The sequence below is a fragment of the Anabas testudineus genome, chromosome 2 (genome assembly GCF_900324465.2).
Source record: "Anabas testudineus chromosome 2, fAnaTes1.2, whole genome shotgun sequence".
NCBI classification, from domain to species: Eukaryota; Metazoa; Chordata; class Actinopteri; order Anabantiformes; family Anabantidae; genus Anabas; species Anabas testudineus.
This window is the reverse complement of record NC_046611.1, coordinates 12,605,936-12,628,950: the sequence shown is the minus strand read 5'-3', so window position 1 is coordinate 12,628,950 and position 23,015 is coordinate 12,605,936. Positions and strand designations below refer to the sequence as shown.

At 41.5% G+C, this 23,015-nt stretch overlaps 2 protein-coding genes and 2 long non-coding RNA genes across 4 annotated transcripts; 2 read left to right on the top strand and 2 right to left on the bottom strand.

Annotated features, from left to right (window-relative positions):
• Nucleotides 1-1,862: 1,862 nt before the first annotated feature.
• On the bottom strand, nt 1,863-3,715 carry LOC113164335. Its single transcript, XR_003298987.1, has 3 exons — nt 3,619-3,715; nt 2,720-2,849; nt 1,863-2,576 (listed from the first exon to the last, which is right to left on the bottom strand). It is a non-coding gene; the product is annotated as an uncharacterized LOC113164335 (long non-coding RNA).
• Nucleotides 3,716-5,914: 2,199 nt separating this feature from the next.
• On the top strand, nt 5,915-11,440 carry LOC113164336. The gene is made up of 3 exons (XR_003298988.1): nt 5,915-6,534; nt 8,480-8,552; nt 9,753-11,440. It is a non-coding gene; the product is annotated as an uncharacterized LOC113164336 (long non-coding RNA).
• Nucleotides 11,441-16,038: 4,598 nt separating this feature from the next.
• Nucleotides 16,039-19,336, top strand: LOC113164332 (DDRGK domain-containing protein 1). Its single transcript, XM_026363587.1, has 8 exons — nt 16,039-16,253; nt 17,049-17,198; nt 17,359-17,477; nt 17,562-17,663; nt 17,762-17,884; nt 17,984-18,022; nt 18,112-18,217; nt 18,570-19,336. The coding sequence occupies exons 1-8, from the start codon at nt 16,166-16,168 to the stop codon at nt 18,728-18,730; spliced, it is 888 nt and encodes a 295-aa protein (XP_026219372.1). The 5' UTR covers nt 16,039-16,165; the 3' UTR covers nt 18,731-19,336.
• On the bottom strand, nt 19,144-22,988 carry cars2 (cysteinyl-tRNA synthetase 2, mitochondrial). Its single transcript, XM_026363578.1, has 15 exons — nt 22,616-22,988; nt 22,479-22,529; nt 22,256-22,373; nt 22,095-22,166; nt 21,696-21,801; nt 21,534-21,614; nt 21,257-21,386; nt 20,961-21,094; nt 20,759-20,826; nt 20,611-20,677; nt 20,398-20,536; nt 20,084-20,207; nt 19,868-19,966; nt 19,538-19,753; nt 19,144-19,429 (listed from the first exon to the last, which is right to left on the bottom strand). Exons 1-15 carry the CDS (start codon nt 22,825-22,827, stop codon nt 19,334-19,336), a joined length of 1,713 nt encoding a protein of 570 aa, XP_026219363.1. The 5' UTR covers nt 22,828-22,988; the 3' UTR covers nt 19,144-19,333.
• Between the last annotated feature and the right edge of the window lie 27 nt (nt 22,989-23,015).

Sequence of the window (23,015 nt, the reverse complement as noted above, 5' to 3'; positions counted from 1 at the left end):
AAACATGTGTATGGGTTGAGGTTGAGTGGGGGAGGGTGGATTCAAGGTGAAAGTGAGCCTTCCTGTTTGAGGCCTTTAAAGGTCACAGGCTGCAAAACATTTTACCCCATTTGCTATAATTTATGCTGCAACTCCTACATGCTTGTTTGGCTTCTTAAATGTAGTTCAGCCACTGTTTCCAGTGGTGCTGAGCTAAACATATGCACAGGGTTTGGGCAATCTCCCTATTAGAATTGTTTTATCTATTATGCAGATTTTTACATTTGAGTTTTATAAGGAACAATTAAAGATAGTTTTAATGGGGATTGCGCAGATGCTAATTAAATGAATACACATGGTAACAGCCTACTGAGCCGAGTGAGATGTGGAGTAAGCTTCTACTAATCCATCCACAACAATCAGGGAAAACAGAAATTCACTTTATGATGGACATCAGATAATAGTTGCTTTGATGTTCTACATCTAGTAGCACAATGTAGTAAATAAGTTAATCAAGCAAAAACACTGGTATGGTCCAATTTCCACATTCACATTTAGGGAAAACGCACTAAAGATCCCAGAGAACAAGCAAAGTGGAAGCTTCTAGCCGGTCGCAAAAGAAGATCGTCATTATAATGGCCTCGGGCACATGCACATAATGAATGAGATAATTCCTAATTAATTCAAGTGCTGCACATTATTACATTCTGTTGCCTGTTGGCAGCCTGTTAATTTAATGTCTTCAAGTCTGGATCTCACTAAGTGATTCAGTTGCAGTGGTTAAATGAACCACTGAATAAAGCATTCACAGGCCACATGAGGTATTTAGCTTCACAATTACAGAAATGTTCTATTTTGTCCATTTTTTTCACTCCTTTACTAAAACACAGTAGGTTCAAACACTGCATATTCACATCGTATGATGTGACAACGTTTGTAGAAACGGACTCTTTGCTGGGTCTGGCAGGGGCACAGAGGTTAATTACTAATTAACTACAATGAGCTCCTGATTATTCCTATTGGCTTCTCCTTAGTTTCTCAGGCAAAAGAAAAATCTGACCCCAAGTACTGTCACCTCCACACACTACTGTAGCTTCAGTATGAGTTACGGTAACATGTCTCTATACTTTTACATTGGAAAGTGTTTTTTGTGTTATATAAAGGACAACTTCAACTTATTGATAAATACACTTAGTTAATATAGTGAGGTGCACACATAATGGAATGATGATCATTTTTTAGGGGGTGGAGGGGTTAAATTACAGGCAGTTAATAGCCAGGTGGGGCCCGTTCGCTTGACAATCCATAATAAAAGGCCTGGAAGAGTTCATGGAAGACAAGGAAAGTGGGAAACCACAGAATTCTGCCCATAAGAACCCATTAACAACATCTAGTCAAGTCAAGAACACCATTAGGGAGGTAGGTGTGTCATAGCCAGCTGTCAAAGTCTGTGGTTAAGGAACTGTTTTATGAATGTAAATATAGAGACTTCACAACAAGGTAGAAAGATGCTGGTAATACTGACCTGATGATTGGGACATCGCTCTCTACCTGACATAACATGTTAGTTGTACAGAGACAAAAAGCAAAACCATGTGTTCACTGATTGTATCTGACAACATGCTCTTCAGTCAGTGATGCTGGTGGATCCCTGTTGGTTTTATTTTAAATTTTGTGTTAAAATGCATGTTTAACAGCCTAGATGTACAGTACAACAACTTAATTTGTGTGGTGATGTTAAGTGTATGTTTGATTGCTGGACAAAGCTGGGCCAGAAGTTTTCCCTGCTTCTAGTATTTTGCTTCATTCATTCAAGTGAAGGGTTGTTTGCATTTGATTATATTATACTTTAATATACTTTAAGTGTATTTATCCATCTCCATCTTCATAACAACTGTTTTTAATTGTACTAACACATACAGTGGTAGATAGCCATAGTTTGTGCCAAAGCGTCCGATCTATGTTCCTCTTCACTATTACTAGTACTAGTTCACTCCGATTACACAAAGTGCTGTGCACCTGTTTACAGGTGAAACACTGAGGAATGCAGCACATTTGGAAGCAGGATACTGGTGCATGGCATTTCAATGGGAGTCTGGATTTGGTGGCTGAAACTGGGCTCACTGGAATGCTTTGTTTTTAGCATATGCAAACTAAAGAAGAAGTGGGGTAGTTACCTTTTTGACATATTATATTACACTCTAAAAGTCCCGAGTTGAAAATGATCCAGTGTTGTACACTGTAGGTGCTGTATTGACCCAACACTGGGTTAGTCTGCACCGAGTTTTTTAGTTTTTGTTATGGATTATCTTTCTTTTACAAATGGGTCTAGTGACCTCGAGCCAATCTCAGATGATTTAGTCTCATTCTTTACTGACAGCATACAGAAACATTTGGCAAACTGTCAGTCCCATACAATGAGGCGATGCTAGTTCTAACGCTGACTGGCTGAATGTCAAGCCTGTGGTTATTTCTTTTTGGAACGCTGGTCTCATCTCACCACACTCATATAAATAACACACGAACGTAGCACAGGAAATAATGAATGCATACAAGGACGAGGAGATCTGGGATGGAGAGGCATGTAGGACTGGAGCCTAGAATGGGAAAAAAACATTTATTTATCAGCTGACACACAAGTGACATCATCTGTTGCCTGTGACAGTCACAGATTTTGAACATGTTTAAAAAAATCTGGCATCAACTAAATTGGAAGATTTCAAATTACTATCTTACACACATGACTGGCAACGGAACCAGGTCTGTTCAGGGAATCTGGATCATGGTCCAACTTAATCCCCCACAAGTCACGATCGGAAATGCAGTCCTGATGTGTGTCCTGGACACAGTGGAATGAGTGGAAACGGCCTCTGTGTTGTGGACAGAGAAGTAGAACGTTTGGACTGTGAGAACTTGAATAGTTTCTTTTTCAGTGTTAAAGGACACATGGCACATAGCGGCACACTGATGTTGTCGCTACTCTGTGTTCCTTTAACTTTGCTGTATAGCGATGTGTGAACTCAGTCACAGCCCAAGGCCACACAGTAATGCCCCAGAGTTCAATAATTGACAGAGTATCATTATGGAAAGTTTAAATGTCCTCTCTCAAAGGGACTAGTTAATGTGTAGAAAAGAATGTGTGGTTACATTAAACTTGTTTACCCGGGTACCTCACAATCCATAAGTGTAGTGATGAAGAAAAGACACAGTTGTACTAACAGTATAACAGAGAGGGTCAAAGACCAAATGTGGAGCATTTAATAGTGTTAGACCGAGGTTGTTTGGGATCTTATCTCTGTTAATGCTGTTGAAACTCAGTGGAAAAGATCAAGTGTCCCTCCCGACTCAACATGAATATGATGTTGATGATGATCAGCAGCCATTAAACAGACTTACAGTGCAGCGTGGAGTGTCTTGTGTCAAAGTGAATGTTTGACTCAATAGCAAAGCTAAATGAGAGGTCAGGTGTCACCAGAATCTCATGTAGTCATCTTGTAGTCACCATGACTAATCATCCTGAATTTACGCTTACTGTGAAGGGTTGGACTGACTGACAAAAAGATTGTTATAATTAAATAAATAATAGAAATCTGAACATCAGTAACACATTTTAACAATGTCAGGACAGGTCACTCTTACCACCACGCTGCATCATCTCTTCCTGTACGAGTTTGAGGAACCGAGGAGACCAGTGAATAGTTTTGAACACGATTCTTTCCCCATTCTTTAAGTATCACAATGTGCAATGCTTTTGGAATATTACTCTGCATATTATCATATCAGTTGTTCCTTCTTTCCTACGTGAGACGGTTGAGTCTGATGCTTCAAAACTTGGTCGGTGAGAAATGCGATGCAGCAACATTGATCCCAAGGCAAACTGTGATTTCGATCTTGATCTTGATTAGGATGCTGTTATATTTTGTGCTTCATAATACACCCATTGTTTTCAGCGGGTGAAAAGTCTGGACTGCAGAAAGGCCAGTTTGACACCCGCTCTCTTTCAGTACTGAGCCATGTTGTTTTGCAATATGTGCTGGATGTGGTTTGGCATTGTCTTATTCAAATAAGAGAGGACTTCTCTGATAAATATGCTTGAAAAGACAACGATATTTTGATCTGTGCATGTATAAAGCTTTCAGCATTAGTTGTACCTTTGCAGGTCGTCTAGCTCCAAGAATTTCAAATGTTGAATCGTCAGACCAGAGTTTCCCACTTTGTCTCAGTCCATCTTGACTGAGCTCAGGTGTACAGAAGGTAGCAGTGCTTCTGGATATTCCTTATTTATGTTTTTTCTTAATTGTGTAGCAGCATCTGAACTTTCATTGTGTAGTAGTCTTCTGAGACGATTCGGAGCCCAGACAGAGATTTCTCCAGATTCTCTGAAACTGGTGATAATACCTTATATCATAGACAATAAAATCCCCAAAGTCTTGGCAATTTTACTATTGACAAAAGTTGCTGTTAAGCTGTTGAATAAATATTTGTCCACACAGTCTTTCACAGGTATTTTTATTAGTATTGCACAAGTCTTCTGGCCTTTGTGGCTCTTGTGCCAACTTTTCTGAAAGGTGTTACTGGCATTGATTTCAAAACAGATAAAAAAAAACATTAGTTGTCTTCATGTTAATGTCAATCAAATATATATTTTAGATGATGTGCTTTCTATTTTTCTTTAAATATAGTACCAGACATGTACTGTAACATCTGACATGTCCTTTAAACCACACGCCCATGTGTGCTCCTCCTCTGTCAAAACTGTATAAATAACCAGAGAAGACTGGTTTTGTTGTTCAATGACACATGTTCTAGCCCACATACTACGCATGATTGGTCAAAACTGAATATGATCTCTTGCCAAAAAGCTCTGGTTACCCAGTCTTCTGAAGCCAAATGATGTCACATTCAAGTGGAGGTTGGTACTAAATAGGGCATCAACTCTTTGTCTGCTGTCAATACTCACACACTGTGCAAAATGGGGGATGTAACAGTGGGAAGGAAAATTTCCAGTAGTCATGTGTCAACAGCATCTCAGCAGCGTAAAGCCAGAAACTCACAGGGCAGCTGCTTGTGTCCATGGTCTAATCAAAACCTTGTCTGAACTATCACCAGGCTCCGAAACCTGTTCAGTCCAGATCCCACATCCTGACTGACCGCTATCCTGATGCCGTGGTGAACTACATGCTCTTGTGAAACTTTGCACTGGTTACAAATTAATCCGCATCTCTCTCATACAGTATTTAGCCTCTGCTTACCCCAGTACAAAGTTTAGCACTCGTTCCTTCCAATAATTCATGTGATGGTTAATATTTGAGCCAAATAGATAACCTGATCTACAGAATTAGATCCTAGCTCTGTGAACTGGGAACAATTTAGCGCTACATGGTCACACTACAGAGGTTATGAAAGGCCCAGTGTTGGATCTGAGCTCAGTCATGTTTCGAAGAGGAAACTCCTCTTTCAGGGGAACACTTCATCTTTTTGGAAAATGTGCTTGTTTGCAGTCTTACCCAAAGTCAGATGTTTGTGGTTTCAGCAGCAACACATGGCTTCAGTGACACAGCACACAGCATCCCTTACTCGGATCCTTATAGTGTTATTGTCACGTTTGAAGCCTGTGAAGTCAGTAAATATGTTGAGTTGGAATATGTACTTGAATTTTTACTTTTTAGAGCTCAGTTTGGTACTTAAAGCACATCAGACCGACTTTAGCCTAGTGTTGCATATTTAACCTGAAAAATCCTGGTATTTTAAGGTGTCATTCATCAGCTGTGCATTATGATCAGAAATACAGTTGGTAATCAGATGATGTTAAGAATAACAAAGAATAGCTCAAGAACAACGACTGGGTGCACTCACATTACTGTAAAATGTTTTATTTCATGAATTTACACATTAAAACATAACATAAAAAGAAATGTCAAAAGAATTAGGTCCTTTCACACATGTAGTACAAAACAGGAGAATGTACAAGTCAAACATGTTTTCACGTGGGCAGAAACTCTGCTTTATTTCAGCGAGGGGCGGAGGTACAGTACCTGTGCAGGAGGCATGATTTGACACAGTGGAGATCACACTCCTACATTGCACAGACTTTGCACTAGTGGGCTTGCAGGATAAAGTCTGGGTAATTTCCGGGCCGTCAGACATTTGCTTTCTCACATGTATCTCACCCAGGTAATGTCTAGATATTCTTGGGGTGCCAGTACATGTCTTAAAGCAGCTTGTAGATTCACATCCAGATTCACATTGTTGAGGAAAGCTCAGCTGACAAGAGCATTGTTTCTGGTGCCACTGTTGCTATATTCCTGTTGGTTTTTAGTGGCTGTGAGCATGGGTGCATATGAAGTCCTAACCTTGACTTCATGACATTGCTTGGAGTTTCCTCTCTGTCTCAGACAGTCCTCAGTGTGTCTGTAGCAAAGCTCCACATCTGTTGAGGAGCAGGGCGACCTCATATTAACACCCGTTGAAAGGCAGAACAGAGTAGTTGGCTGAACCTGAGAGACGAGAGAAACACCGTGTCCACCTGAAGCCATGATGCCCTTGACAGACAAGGTGAGTGGAACACAACACACCCTGCCACTGCTGCTCTAACCCACAGTCATATAAAACACACAACCATTAACAGATTCTCTGATGGATTGATAAAGGTATAAAGAATGAGGGAGAACTAAGTCCTACTCACCCACAGACATCCTGTACTCTTTTATCCAGGTAAAATCATGTTTACTGCAAAGAAAAACATGTTGTTATGTCTTTGTCACACAGCAGCACAACCAAAATGGTTATGTTGTCAGCCTGAAATAGCTATGCATCATATTATTTCATAAAAAGATGAATAGTGAGTATCATTCATTCATTATTTGCTGTAGATGAATCAGAAGAGTCAGTGGACGTCATCAACTTCTAATGTGACGAAAACAATGTCATTGTCATGGATCATCAGTGAGTTGCACACAGTGTCAACAAAGTCTGTTTTTAGAGGAGGCAAATCTGACTCTGGCTTGCCCTTCACCTGTTGACTGTCTCCCTTTGAAAATGGCAGCCTGTTGTTGGATTAGTCGTCAGGTATGTGCAGTTAAAGGGGCGGTTTAGTATTTCACTTCCACAGCGCTGACTAATAGGAATGATTGTATGAAGGTCGGTCACGTTCTGTGCAGCAGAGGCTGCCATATCCTGCTATCAGTTAAGCTCCAGAAACACTGGATCCTACATTATGCAACTGGGTAGTGACTGTGATGGCACTGTGCCTGCTGGCAGTTTTCAGTCTTCATCATGAATGAATCTAACTTAGCTTTGGTCACATGAGAAAAAGTCATGTGATGAAACCTTAAAATGTACTCACTGAAGGAAACTGTGATCTTGTGGTTTTTCCCAACTACTCTGTAGTGGTCTCCATGTAAACCGCCTAAACATCTTTTGTTCAAGCATTTTGACAAGCTCATGGAATAAACTCTGGATGGTTTGTTTTATAGTCAACTGTGTTTGACATCTGTTGTAAACTCTTTTGGGAAAAAAAGAGAACATGGAAAATCATCTTTACCATACTGTGAACTGCTTAAAATGTCGTTATGATGTGATGAACTATGTCCAAAATGATCTTCAAACGATCTGATCTGCTTTGATAACACTGTATTAATCTGCACGGAGAAATGTAGGTGCCACACGGCGGATTAACAACCAATAGGCAAAAGCACCAGAACAGAATAAATGTAAAAAGTAGACAGATGATGGAACAATAATTATAACAACAAAGCCAGCAACAAAACCAAGTTGCCGGGTGTCTAAGGTGTACACTCTATCTGCAGTTTTCCTGATCATTTGAATTTGCTGGGAGCAGCTGAGACTAAAATCCAACTAGTACGTTTGTACTGCACCTGCGTGACCAACAACTGTGATGGCGTTCCTCCGCTGAATGCAGGTGGAGCAGCCTATCTCTGAAGGTGGTGCTCAGGACACATTAATTCGTTTGTCTGTTCGCCCTCGCCAACTGGAAACCATCCAGTTAGAAATGAGTTCGTTTAGCCAAGTCCCGGTGCATTCTTTCATCCTTGATCAGCGCTGATAACTCATCCATTTGATTGATACACGGCTTATTATGCAGGAAAACAGACAGGGTTTACCCCTGCCCTTTCCTCATACTGTATTTAAACCTACCTCTGAGAAGCTTCAGCCGATCGCAGTGATGTTTTTTGCTGCACGAAAATTTATATATATTTTTAAATGACTTATGTGAGAGTAATCAAAGTCTTAATGTAATCTTAGTGTTTCACATAAACTGCAAACTGAAATATGCAAAGAAGCTGCAGCGCATCAGTGCCAAATCTAAAGTTATGCAACATTTTCTTATTTAAATCAATGGATATCTGGTTAAACGGTAAGTAAACACGCCCAAGTCTGTGTAAACAAACCTCAGGCCAGCAGGTAGGTTTTATTACTGCTGCAAACTGCGCTCATATCTCAATAGCAAATAATTTGAGTGTTCAAATTTTCCCTGCAGCTGCTGATAGGAAGAACAGGGCAAAGAAAAAACCCAGGTGTCTGATACCAGTAGTGAAAACAAAAAGCCATATGTAAGTGCAATTCCTTTGAATTACTTATAGTAATGTCAGGATTTGAATCCTGTTACCAGCTGAACATTTAGCTACAGAGGGGACATGTTGTGCAAGTTGGTATTTCTATCCAGAGATGATGGTCCTGTGGGAAAGCAGCCGGTGTCAGAGGTGTCAACGATACAACATGCAGATAAACTTGTGTTACCATTGTGTTCATCAACAGCCAGCAACTCTCTCACACACACACTGATCTGATCTTCAGTCTCTTTTCCATCGCCACCCTTTCTAGTTTTTGTTCTCTTCATCATGTGTCCAGTCTTCCCTCCCTCTTTTGTTTCCTTGTCACCTCTACTTCATACCTAAAACACAGACTTGACATCATCAGATTCTTATCTCAACAAAGCAGCTTTGAGAAGCCTTTATTTCCTGCTGGTGACACCACAAAAGTCTATTCTTAAAAACCAGCAAAGTCTGGAACAACACTGAGACCATTCATTTTAGTCATTTACAATATGTCAAACCTAAACTACTTGATATTTTTCATTTAATGGGCTTCTTATTACCAGCACAGGAAATATCATCGCTTCTGTTTCATGATGTTTTAAACAGTGTACGTCCAACTTTGTGAGCATACACTGTGCCAGTATATGTGAGTGAAAAAGAGAGTGTGATTGTGAATGTCATTCAGGTGCACTCATGCGAGTGACTCAGAATGTGGAAAGTAACCCGTAGGAACACACGTCACTTTTTTTAGAATAACCAATCAAAGAAATGCAAAAAAAACAAACAAACAAACAAACAAACAAACAAAAAAAACAATGCTGCAATGAAGTAGTGGAACATGGACCTTTTAGAAATGTAAATGAACAAAGACTAACAAACAAAATGGAACTGTCTCTAATTACATTACCATTAGCTACTATTATTAGTATTTTAAAGCTGCTATTGTCACATTATTAACTTTGTAAATCTGCCTCTTACTCATGTTACTGTATATATATATATATATATATATATATATATATATATATATATATACATATGTATATAAATATACATATTATATTTTGGAGATAAAAGAAGAATGAGACTATTGCTCTTTGGACTAGTTGTTGGTTTGCTTTTGTCCATTATGTTTGTGAAGTGATTTGCTGCAAATTACTGCTTTGTGCATAATTTGCTAAGTTGAACAATCAGACTGGTCTGTGTCATTAACAGGGTCATTCTATTCTGAACCAGCTGAAAAGTCAACAATGGGAGTCCCACTAATGCCAACAGTGCAGGCCACACTGCAAAAACCAGCCCAACAGATGGTTCGAACAGATGCCGAAGTTTTTCCCTCGCTGTGCTAACCACTGTGTGCATATTCTCCTCTTATATCTGTGTGACAGTTCATCATACAATCAGTGGAACAGTATTTTTTACATTTATTTATTGTCATCGATACAAATAACAGTATAAATAACAGTATGAACAACAACAGATGTATATTTAGAGCACCAATTTGTACAGTTTACATATGCTCCCTCAGAGAAACCCAGGTAAAGAATCTTTTGCCAGGAGGATAAGCCTGTAGCAACACATGTGTCCATGAGTCCAAGACTTGTCACACTGATCTTAGCCTAACAGCCTCAAATCAAGGAACTTTCATTGTCCTGGCTATCTCCAGTCTACCTCACATCACCATAAAGCAGAGTGTTGACTAATGGGTGTGATATACAATAAGGTTTAATCAGTAGGCCATTCACAGGCCTTTGGACTTCAGATCAAGGATGAGACTAGCTCTGGATATATAACAGTAAAGAGAAAGTGATGTGCTGAAAATGATTTCCTGGAAACCCTACACCACTTGAGCTCTCCTTGTATTTTCCTGGTAAATTGTGAAGATAAGCTGAGGAGAAAAACCTAAATTGTTGCAAGAAGTCAAACAGTACAATGTGTAAGTCATGTTGTCTGTTTTGTCCTTGGGTGCTAAAGCCTTGCTGCAGCACTGCTAGTTACTGCTGAACCCACCGGAGTATTCATATATTCACGGACCTCCCTCTTCAGGGCCGAGCTCAAGTCAAGCATATTATGGTGTGTCAGTTTTCCAAGTATGCAGAGGGAAGAGAACTGTTCCCAGCGTGCCCTGATTAATCTGCAGTGACTGAATGTTTGTGGTGAGGCTTTGGAACCGTAATAGTTCTCCATCACCCTGCAGTAAACCTTCAGCTTTTCTCTTCAACCAGGCCGTGTGGTCCCCGCACGTCATCCAATCAGACCACAGAGAACCAGACAATGGGGCTGTTTCCCATGCACTTCTAATGTAATCTTCGAAAAACATGGAGTGTCATTGCTGGAGATTTCCCGTGTAACCCAAAGCGGCACAGCAGAGGACAAATGGCTGCTTTGCAGTGGCTCCACTGTGATGTTACTTTTTATTCTCATCATTCACTATAAGCAGGAAGTGAAAATAATTCTGGAGGATTACAATCCAAATGTGGAGTGAATTGTATGTGTATCAGATGTTTGTTTGTGTCTTTTTTTTTAGTCTTTACATTGTACTACCCACTGCTGCCTTGTAAAAAAGACAATCCGACTGTAAGTGAAGCCCTTTGAACTGCTTTTCTGTATGTTATGCGCTTTACAAACAAGCTGCTTGCAGGGTTTAGTGTTGCACTGAAGCCTTGTTATGAGTTGGAAACACATGTGTCATAGCTGCCAAATTGTGAAATCCCAAGTGCTTTAACAATGCTTTCTTTCTGGTGGTACTGCCACATCCATGGCATCATAGTTTGAACCACATCTGCTGCTGTCATCACAGGCTCACAATCAGTGGCTGAATAATCTTGAATCTAATGAGCAATAAATGCATCATGCAAGTGTCTCATCAGCTCTTTTCTCTGTGGTATCTGCAAAGTAAGTTCCAAAACTGGCAACATAATAAAACTAGACTGTACCAACACATGCTCAGAGTTTCTATGGATCAGGGGACTATAGCAAGAGGAAGGCAATGACGTACTGGAGTTCAGATTCAAAATTCTCTCTATTCCTTTGGGGGATCTGTACTAAGCTGTCAGTTAATGCTTAATTTCTTACTGCAGTGTTTACCATGGGTGGCTGTGGTACCCAGCACAGCCAAGTGATCTCAAAGCCATGTGCCACCAAGTGGCAAGCTGCTAGTTGTTTAAAAAACAGCACATACTAAAGCTGCAAGGGTTTAATTGTTAGATTCCATCATTTGTTCAATTACACTGCAAATATCCTGTGTTGTGTTAATCAGTTAACATTTAAACTCATATACCTTCATTACTTTTACATTTTAAGTATTGTTGCAACACATTTATTTAAAATCAACACAATAAAGTTAACTGGTTATAATATATACAATATAGTATCCTAAAAAGGAAAAAAGATATAAAAATAGATCAGCAGACATCCAATTACACTTGAATTTGACTCATGTTTCACTTTAGCCTTACTAGGAATTTTAACCCAGGAGAGTCCACAGAGGCCTCTCTTCTCCGTCTGTGCACCCTCTATTCTACGTGATCCAAAAAAGGGGGTCTCTGATTTTCTAGAACACTGAAGGTTTGTCCTTGAGCCAGTAGGTCGCAGCCTCCAGAGGAATGAGTTCTATCACACGCTGTCACCACTTGGGAGGTTTGTCAGAGATCCACTGGTATAAAAAAAAGATCATCCAGCACTTTTAACATATGAGGATTAACGTTACATGCTGTTATTTTGTCAATACAAGAACGGGGTTTAATTAGTTAATACATGTTTAATTTAATAAACGTAAAATCAAAATATAGTGAAGAGACGGCTCCTTTTGAATCCTACACTATTTGGTAAATGCAGGGTTAAACTTGTTTGGTTTCACTGCTATATTTAGGAGCCTGTGAACAATTCAGAATTTTATGTCTCTGGATTTGTTGGGTAAATGTTGGTAGTAGGACATTGTAGAACGTAGTAGTTTGTTTTGAGGGCTGAGTCATTAAGCTTGTGGCCTGAGAACTGACCAAACGTGTTAACATAATGTCAGCAGCTCCTGTGACCAATACTTAGGGGTTGATTGGGAAAAGTATAACATCGTCAGCATAAAACAGGTTTTTTTTGCTTTTGGTGAACGGCCTCGATAATTGTGTCCAGTGGATCAGACCTTATCACCTATGCCAGAGGTTATATGGTAAATCCATGTGGCACAGGAATGACACACGAGTCTTTGGTCACATCGTAAGTTCTTGATAATGGGAATATTCAGAGCTGGTTTAAATACCAAAAAATATATATAGATCACTAGACTTATCCTGTAACGCTTAAGATTTAGGAATAACTAATTCAGCATTTAATATGGTTATTTTCAAGTTTCTCCAATCACTGATACAAACATGTTCAGTACAGAGCTGTTAGAATCCCTGACGACCAATCACATGATGAGGTGTGGTACGATATAAAACAGATCAAAGTATTACTTTGTGTTTTATCTGACAATTTTATGTTAATAATGGTTAAATAACATGTTTATTTGGTTAAACCTCATGTGTGATTTGTGATACAATCATCACATTTACTTCTGTACGAGTGTGTTTGAACTTTGCTCTTGTTTCTGTCATTAACAGACCGTTCCCTCTGAGGAGTCACCTTGTCCCTGCAGAACAATGCAGTTCTTACTGTCTTCCCCTTCCTGCCTCTCTGCCCAGCCCCTTCCTTACTACGACTACGACTTTATATCCGCATGACTACATCCACTCTACTACACCTGCACGGTCTGCTTAGTGGCTGAACTGATCTTGGCTCTGCTGCCTTCACGTGGGGCTGAGGCCACAGTGACCTCTGGAGGTTTGACACAGAGACAGGGGACATAAGTCATATGTTTTCATAACTACTCCCTAGTATATATATATATTACAGATTTCCTCTGCAAGGCCGTCCCACCAAGAGGAGCTGCAACAAACTCCACCCCCTGTAGATCACCTGAGCTGTGAACTAGGAAATAAGGACTGCGGCAAGTGCAGTGTCCTTCCAGTGCTCACCTTCAACTTTAGACTGTCTCAGCCGTGCACGCGTTCTATTCACACCATAAACTCGCATCTGACAGCGAAATTATCATGCAAATCAGTTCATTGGCCGAACACAATCTTGCTTATCTGTGAGCAGAGCTACATTTACAGCTCACAGTAAAACATAAAACAGAGCAGAGGTCTCCTGAGACAAACAGTGAGAAAAGACAGAAGGAGAAAAGTGAAAGACGAGTGAAATTCATTGCTCTGCAGCTTCTCATCATACGAAGCCGTCTGCTCGGGCACTGAGTGTAAGGACAGGACGCACTGTACTGTCATTGCAATCACTAGAGGAAACACACACACACACACACACGTGGTTCCACTAACACTGTTATTAGTAGCAACAAAACATTTCCACACACAAGACGGAACATACACACACAGAGAGAGAGAAGGAGAGACAGCATCAGATTGCAGAGAGGCTGTGTCCTCCAGATATCACCAGTGATGGAAATGTTCCGTCACAGCCGGTGGAGCATCACATCCTTCTGTGGGAGAAGGAGTGTGATGCTCTCCTCTCGCCTGTTCTTTCGTTCCGCTACTGTTCTCTGACTGGGGAAACTGCTGACTGGGATGTTCTCTGTGCTCCCGTCTCACGTTCACAGAACGAGCGCAGCACATTTCACTATCCCACATTCAGATGCGATGTGTCACGATGAACTCATTACACTGCTCATCGGTCACACTGGTAACCAAAAACAACAACAACCTGGACCCTGCACTGAAGCAGCTCAACAGTATCATTTTGCTGAGTCTAGCTCTTTGTTATAAATTTCAGGTCTTATTGTAAGCTGAGCTGACATAAACATGATGACACCACTGAGACATCATCACCACATCATTATTTTCATTAGATCCCTGCTAGATCCATGTATTGACAGTCTGCTTGCATCTGCTCAGTTATGTGCTCTGCTTTCCAAATATCTACCTGCCTGCAGCAGCTGCCCTCAAAAACTCAGTGAGTGAGCAAGAATGGCATGAGTGAGCAAGGCTGCCAAGACACCTGTGACTCTCAAGAAGGAGTTGGAAGCTTGTTCAGCTGATATGGGAGAGACTGTAAGTACAGCCACTATTGGTAGGGTTCTTTACCAGTAGAGGCTTTTCTGCGAAGTTAGGTGAAAAAGGACCCAGACATGTTGTGTGTCAGTTGATATACAGGCCTTCTGGTGTTATTCCACTGGGACTGGGCCCCTGCACATCACGTCTGCCTGCCACCGCACAAAACTCATAAAAAGAGCAGCTCTCATTTCAGATGAATAAACGTAAACATAATATAAAATTACAATGAATATGAACATGGGAGCAAGTGACGGAGAACCCTGCTGCAACCACATGCCAGAGCACGAGAGCTAAGCTTAGCTGCCTTGACTCAGCTCAGCTACTAAAACAGACACATCACAGTGCATACATCCTCTAGAAGCAACCTTGGACATTTATATAAACTCACAGCCGTCACACATGCAGAGAGAGGGCTTGTAGGATAAAGTCTGGTTAATCTCAGGCCCGTCTGAGTCGGACTGCAGTAAAATAAGAAGTAAATAAGATGATTTTAGTTTTGTACTTAGACCTATAAGCCCTGTACACATGTTCAAATGACCTGGGGTCAGTTAGTGCCTCCACTTAGTATAACCACTTCACTGTAGGGTTTTAAGTCGGCCTTTGTATTCATAATGTACAGCAAGTATTTAAAATACTTAGAGTTCACTATGAAGGGGCCCCATGCTTGCTTTTACCAAACCTCAAAGTCAGCTCCCAGGTTTGACCCAAGCAAGGTAGCTTTTTGCTTTTATTGCTGTGATTATGCAACGATATTTAGTATTGTCATTTAGTGGTTGGATGGTGCCTTTAATTGTTATTCACCAGGCAGAGCTGTGAACGTGACCTGCCTATCGACCTGATGGAGGCTCAGCTGGTTCATTACAATGAGGCCAGTGTGTGTGACAGAGAGAAAAGAGGGAGATATAGAGAGGATGTTCCTTTAGAGACTGTTCTCACATACAGTTACTTATTAGTGAGTCAGCAGTTGAGGTGATACCTGCAGAGGCAGCATGTCTGCCATCTAGTGAGTGTCAAGTTGCTCTGCATGCTACCTGGATGCAGAATAAACCGCTTTGCTTGCTGAGTATGATCTCAGATGTACAAATACTGTTTTAGTTTGATCATTAAAATAATAATATTAATAAACTGTTTAATTTAGAACTGAAATCCCTTCAGAAGAATTTAAAATGCTAATTTGCAAAATGAGAAATGTGTTTCACATTTTCCTCTTAGATTACCTGTCTATATCCCTGCTCATTCAAGTTTATGTATTTTACTTCAAATAAACATCAATGAGGTTATGTAATGTTTACGCATTCCAGCACAGTGGGTACCAGACTGAGGTTAGAGACAGGTAACGAACAGCAGAGGGCAGCAGTGCGCCATGACAGCGTGTAGCCTGTCTAACAAGAGAAGAAGAAACACAAACACAAACAAGACGAAGAAGAAGAACACGGGCCTCAGCCGCCACAGTCTTCTCCTGAGTTGGAGGCTGCTAGACGTGGAAAAACTATTTATATACAGGGAACGTATAATTTAATAACAGTTATGGATGTAGAGCTGTATCTGATAGCTGCTGCTATCCTCATTGTCCTCATCGTGTTTGCGGTAAAGGTGCGGAGGAAAACACAGGAAGGTAAGGAGCTGAGGAGCTAGCTAGCTAGTTAATGTTAACTGTTAGCATAGTGTTTAAAAGACGCTGTAGCTTTAACAAAGTTTTTTAAGTTTGCACATGATCAGTTTAGCCGCGGGTAGGGTGTTCACATACTATTAAATGTTTAAACGTACTGAACGGGAACAGCTGTCATGAAAGCTGCTGGTTGTAACATTTTGGAGCGACGTCAGCTCTAAGCTGTCATTTGTGCAACTACGGAAGCCGCAGTGGTTGATAAATTTAGCGAAGCAGTTAGTGTGAAAAACCCTAAAGTAATTTAATTTGATCTCTTTTGGTTATACATGGGTGTTCATGTCTCTCTATATTGGCAGTGTATTGTACTTGTAGAAGTTATGCAAATCGGTATTGGAGGTAAGACATGTATTTCTACAATACATGTGCAATATGTATGTACAGTGAAAATGCGACAGTGATTAGTGTGGGACATGCGTGTTTTTGTTCTGTTGTTTTTTTTTTTCCTTTTTCACAATAAAGGCTATTCTATTCTATTCTATTCTATTCTATACTAACAGAATATCGGATCGGGGCCCAAAAACACTGCTTGTTTAATTTCTGAAGGTTTTTGACTTGTTCTAGTACTATTTACAGTATACCATATGTATATATGGTAGAAAATCTTACTGCGTAGAAATGCACCAGTCTCCGTCTAGTTCCACTCATATCGTTTCTATGTTTTTCCATTTGAAGTCTTTGGACCCTACATGTAAGTATGATATGTTCCATAGACAGTAATAGTATAATGTGTTGCATGCTCAGCTGATGACCAGCAGCGGCGGGATGTTGTGCGGGCAGTGGGGCCCCCTCAGCGAGCAGCAGAAGAGCGAGGAGCCGGTATGCCCCGCAGGAGGAGGAACTTGGCCGCGGTGATGGCTAACAGACGACCACAGAGAGAAGCTGTGGAACATGGTATAGTTTGGTTTATCTGTATTATGCAACCTTTTAGAACAAACTCTGGTTTAATGTCATTGCATGAAATATAACATGCTGAATTGTATGCAATATTTCACGAGACTGACGAGGTTTTTGCATGTCCTGGAAAATCAAAACTGTTTGCTGTTTATTTCAGAGGAGGAACTTGTGGAGGAAGAGGAGGTGGAGCAGCAGAATGTTCAGCCAACTGCAAAAATTGGAGCCAAAAAGCAAAAGAAGCTAGAGGAGAAACAGGCCAAGAAAGCCCAGAGAGAGGTAAATATTTCAAGATCACTCTTGTACAAGACAAGAGTGATCTGTTGTCTTGGACTGATTTGAGTTGTGTTGTTTGATTTTCAGGCAGAGATGGAGGAGAGGGAGGAGAGGAAGAGGATGCAGGAGCTCAGGGATCAGGAAAGAAGGCAGGAAGAAGAGAGAGCGCGGCTGCAGGAACAGAAACAGGTCAGGGCCTCAGTCCTCTCAGCAACTCTGCCCCCCACCCCGCCCCCAACCTGTGTGTCAGTACAAGGTGCTGAGACTCTGTGCTCATGTGTCTTCAGGAGGAGATGGAGCTTCGAGCCAAAGAGGAGCAGGAGAAGCGGGAGGAGGAGGAGTACTTAAAACTGAAGGCCTCCTTTGTCATAGAGGACCAGGGGGAGGAGGAGCAGCTTACTGAAGACCAGGTCAGCTCACTGTTTAATCAGTAATGTTTTTAACATTAAGATTTATCCGTCTTTTGATATAATTAATTTAAAATATAATAATTTGTTGTTTATTTTCAGTCGCGCAACATGTTGCAAGAATTCATCCAGTACATCGAGGTGAGACTGACAGAGAGACTGTCTGTACTCTGGCCTGTGCTGAATGAACTGAGGGAAATTTATTAAACATTGTTTCCTGTGTCCCACAGAGCTCTAAGGTTGTTCTGCTGGAGGACTTGGCTTCTCATTTCGGGATGAGGACACAGGATGCCATCGCCAGATTACAGGACTTGTTAGCCGAAGGTTCCCTCACTGGTTAGTGTCAGCAGGGGCATGTTGAAATTTTCTGAGATCTAAATGCTTTTGGAACACAAGGTGGAGTCATGATCAGCCAGCAAAGATGTGAGAGTTGTCAGAGTGCCTTACTGGTGGCTTGTTGCTTCATCTGCAGAGATCTTGATAATTAATACTACAATTTTTCCTAAATTTTTCCAATTCTTCAAATCCATGGTTCACACCTTGATTTAGTTTTAAATAGAATAATATATTTATGATTTGCGTGTTATCTGCTTGTTAAGTGCAGCCCTCAGACCTCAATCAAAAGCTAGCTAGCTGACATGTTGCCCCTCGGCTGTAACATGATGTATTCTGCTGTGTTGTCTTGCAGGGGTGATTGACGACAGGGGGAAGTTTATCTCCATCACTCCAGAAGAACTGGACTCAGTGGCTCAGTTCATCAAACAGAGAGGCAGGATTTCCATCACAGAGCTGGCCCAGGCCAGTAACTCCCTCATCAACCTAATCCCTGAGAGCCGCACCAACGCCTGATTGACACCTGAACTACTGCTGAACAATAATGTGAACTCAGATCTGCTACTGGCTGTTTGGTGCCTGATATTATTGTCCGTTACTTCAAGTAACATCAGAGCTCAGTACTTCTTATATGCCAGCAGGGGTCTATCTTCACATACATGAGTTTGATTCATCTAAAAAATATATAAACATCCAATAATGGATGATGTTAAATTAATAAACCCATCTGACCCACATCTGGTTGTGCTGCAAATTTGACCTGCATCATCCAGTTGTTGACATTGTTTAACAGCAGCAGCTCTCATTTACATCACTAACTATGGAAAAGGCTTTATTAGATGCAAAATATCAAGCTGTGGTATGAGATACCACAGCTGGTATGTAACTTTCATCATACATGACAAAATCTGCAACATAAAACGCACAAGTAATTACCATAAACTTTATTTCCCATTCTGACTTAATAATGGAAAGAGAAATGTGAGAGTTCATAGACCGATGGCAGAAACATCAGGCTTTAACTCGGTTGTTCTGAAAGTTAGGATTTCTGGTCTCTCAGTTCTTGATAAAGTCCACGAGCCTAAAATAAAGAATGAGTCTCTGAGGTTGAGCTGGATCTCAGCTGGATGTCTCCTGGTCTTTGTCGAGGTCTCTCTGTCCCTTTTGACTTGGTTTCCCTTCAGTTATCTCCCATGTCGAACTCGCTCCTCGATCCTGACGACAGAACAACAACACATCAGTCTCCCAGTGGTCCGTCACACATGGAGCTCTTTTTTTTTTTCTTTTTTCCAAACTAGATCAAATTAAAGACAGAATTCAAACCTTTATCAGAACGCCTAAAGGTGCAAGGTCGTTTCTGAGGGTGTCACAGGCCTCGATGAGAGGGATTCTCTCTGGGTAAAGTCCAGGTTTGCTGGGGGACCCGGCACTTGCACTATTCTGACGGGCAAGTGCGAATCCCCGAACTTCACTTCTGAAATGAGTCAGTTGCTCCACAACAGCCTTCAGACGGCCGCAGCTGCTCGACACATCAGCCTCCTGCAAACAACAGAGAGAATAAACATGAGAAACATCTGTTACTAATCTTTAATCCAATTAATCGCTCTTTACCACATTTATAGAATGAATAACACGTTATCCGAGTGTTCTGACCTTACTGTGCAACAGATCGATCCCAAAGATGTCTAGGACGTCTTGAATGTAGCTGACCATCGCTCCAAACAATGCAGGGCTGCGAGTCACTCCGTCGGACTGAAGTACATCACACACACACATAAACTTATCACTACAGTGCTCTGAACTGATCACGTTCAAACATTTACAGTATGCATCATGCCAGTGTCGTGTCCAACTGTTTCAGTGAGTTACCGTAGAAACTGGCTGGAGTTGGCAGTTCCCATGATATACCAGGTTCATCACAGCACCAATGGCTCTCGGAGTATCAAAGTCGTCTGCCAGAGCTTTCACCAAGCTGGATTTAGTCTCAGCCAACCTGAAGAAGAAACCTTAGTTAATTCAGGTTAAGAACACAAAAAGGTCCTGAAAACCACAGAAAACACCTGTGGTGAGTTACAGAAGAGTTATTTCCCTGGTGAAGGAATGATAGATGGATTTACCACAAGCTGAAAAGGAGGCAGGCCAGTTTACACACACTAAAAAGCCTGTGAAGAAAAAGTTACTACCTCTCCCAGAGGACAGCTTCTTGAACAGGTGAGCAGTGCAGCTGGCCCTTTATGTAGGCCTGAGCATTATGGATGAAGGTTGAGATGGTTCCCAGAGAGATGCGAGCCTCCGACAAAGTGTCGTCACTGTAGTCAATAGCTGTGGAGATGTCAAAGTAAATCACGATGCAAAGAAAGACGTTCAAAACAAAGAACAACGGCATTAATCCTCACCTGATCTGTATTTTGTCAAAAGGCAAAACATTCGGAATTCGTTGGCAGAGTACGACTGCAGGAAATCCTAATGGAAGATGAAAAAAAAAGATAAGACATTCTCGCAAAACAATTACTATAAGTGATGAGTAGTTTAGGGTGACTGTACCTTGACGGTGATGTAGTTCTTTAAAGATTTAGACATTTTCTCTGCACTGCCTTTTAGGTGTAGGTGCCCTGAAAACAATAACAACCAATAAGGGGAACACACAGAGCAACCAGATCATTATATAATGGTGTCGATTAAGTTCTTCATAACTTTAGAACAGAGAATCTGAGACAAGAAAAACAGGCTGGGCTGGTGGATTTACCTGAGTGGAGGAAGTAGTTTGCCCACTGCCCACACTGGTGATAGGCTTCACTCTGAGCGACCTCATTCTCATGGTGAGGGAAGGCCAGGTCAATACCTCCAGAGTGGATATCGAGCTGACTCCCGAACACATGGCTGAAACCGACACAGAGATGACAACAGTTCACACTGAGCCTGAAGAGAATGGTTACTCATTCTAATGTAATATGGACAAAAATGTCTTTACAACAGGACTTTTCATTACAAGCTATTACACTGGAAACTGGCTGAAACATGTGCATGTTCTAAGATCCAAACCTAGCGATTGTAGAGCATTCTATGTGCCAGCCAGGTCTTCCTCTGCCCCACGGAGATTCCCAGTATGGTTCCTGAGGTTTGGAACGCTTCCACAGGGCAAAATCCCTCTGGTCTCGTTTATCTGAGCTGCCTGGAGAACAGTGCCAGTAATCAGTGTGTGTGATAAGTGTATGAGTGAGTGAGGCAGACAGAAAAGACAAAGCATCCTTTTGTTACTGTGCTCCTATTACTTTGAAACTACGAACACAAAGTAGCTGAAGTGGAGGGAAACACTTACCAGGTTCTCCCTGAGCGTCCACAGCTCCCACAAACTTGCCATAACGATCACCAATGGACCCAATGTCAAAATACACATCGCCTGCAAACAAGGCAAATTGCAAATGCTCTCGGGATGCAGCTGCTAATTCATAAGCAAAATAAGTCACGAGTTGCTGAATACCTTCTTTTGTGGCGTAAGCGTGTCCATTTCTGATGATCCTCTCGATAAACGCAACAATATGATGCACATTCTCAGTGACTCTCACATACACTGCAGGAGGAGTCACCTCAAAAACAATGACAGATTTACAGATGAACCCACTTGACAGTAGCGTTCGCGTCACTGAATATCTTTAACTCACAACAGCAGGATGAACCAAACTTTTCTAACGTGAATGAAAAAACCTGCACAGTTTTAAAATCCTGCAAAGTGTTGCATTCAAGAACGCAGAATGTACAGATACCCATCAATGAATATGACATGACTAGTTTACTGATGTCATATTGTCTTCATCACTTGAATATTGCTGCTGTTACCCATTATTTGGCTGTAAAGCTAATACACCTTAACCATGCACACCTTTAAGGACAGCATGTCCCTCTTGAACTCCTCCTCATACATTCTGGCTATGACTGTTGGAGACACGTTTTCCTAGAAAACAAAGCAAAGCACAGTGTCAGCATCTCTAATGAAAGCAGCACTCATACAGATAACTGACCTTTTATGTAAATTGGAGTCACCTCCCAACTTCTTTTGATGATTTTGTCGTCGATGTCAGTGATGACCATAGCGTGGACCACAGTGATCCCAAACAGCCTGGACAGGATCCTCTGCAGGATGTCAAACCTGATGTACGAGCTGTGACAACACACACACACACACACACACACACACAGCTGTTCAGATCACACACGTGTAGAACAGTACGGGTTTGGCTGCCACAGGAAGTTAGAGTATCTTTACCATGCATGTCCCAGGTGGGCATGGTCGTACACGGTGGGGCCACAGCTGTACCTGTAACAACACCTGCAGTGAGCGGGTTTTATTGGACCGTGAAGGTAACATCACACTGTTTTGGATGGATGCTAACTGATCAGTACCACGTAGCTAATCCCTCTCTTGCCAGGATGAGGGGCTCCTTCTGTTTCGCCAGGCTGTTGAAAACTTTTAAACCCGTGTCAAAGCCGCTGGGTTTGATCCATCTCTTCCCGCTTGACGTGCACTTGAAGCTGCAGGCGGACTGAGCTGCGGTAAAAACCCCGCACAGGACCTTAGCTCTCCGCAACACTGACCTCCCCGGGAATCTCCACATACTGACACCTCGCTATGTGAGACGCAGCCTACGCCTAGCGGTTCAACTCGACTCACACTGCAGCGTTACAAAACATCCTCTTTTAACCTTTAATGATCTGTAAACTAAACATTACGCACTATTTCACTTCACGCTTTCCCATACGTTCATACCGCCGTGTCCCACTTCTCGCGAGATTTCGATTCAGG

Excerpts from the sequence above, each read along its gene's own strand:
- LOC113164332 (XM_026363587.1), top strand. The coding sequence starts at position 16,166 with ATGGATGTAGAGCTGTATCTGATAGCTGCTGCTATCCTCATTGTCCTC. Across the intron at positions 17,199-17,358 it reads GAGAGAAGCTGTGGAACATG|AGGAGGAACTTGTGGAGGAA; the intron begins GTATAGTTTGGT and ends TGTTTATTTCAG. Across the intron at positions 18,023-18,111 it reads AATTCATCCAGTACATCGAG|AGCTCTAAGGTTGTTCTGCT; the intron begins GTGAGACTGACA and ends TGTGTCCCACAG.
- cars2 (XM_026363578.1), bottom strand. The coding sequence starts at position 22,827 with ATGTGGAGATTCCCGGGGAGGTCAGTGTTGCGGAGAGCTAAGGTCCTG. Across the intron at positions 21,387-21,533 it reads GGACGCTCAGGGAGAACCTG|GCAGCTCAGATAAACGAGAC; the intron begins GTAAGTGTTTCC and ends ACTGTTCTCCAG. Across the intron at positions 20,827-20,960 it reads AAACTACTTCCTCCACTCAG|GGCACCTACACCTAAAAGGC; the intron begins GTAAATCCACCA and ends TATTGTTTTCAG.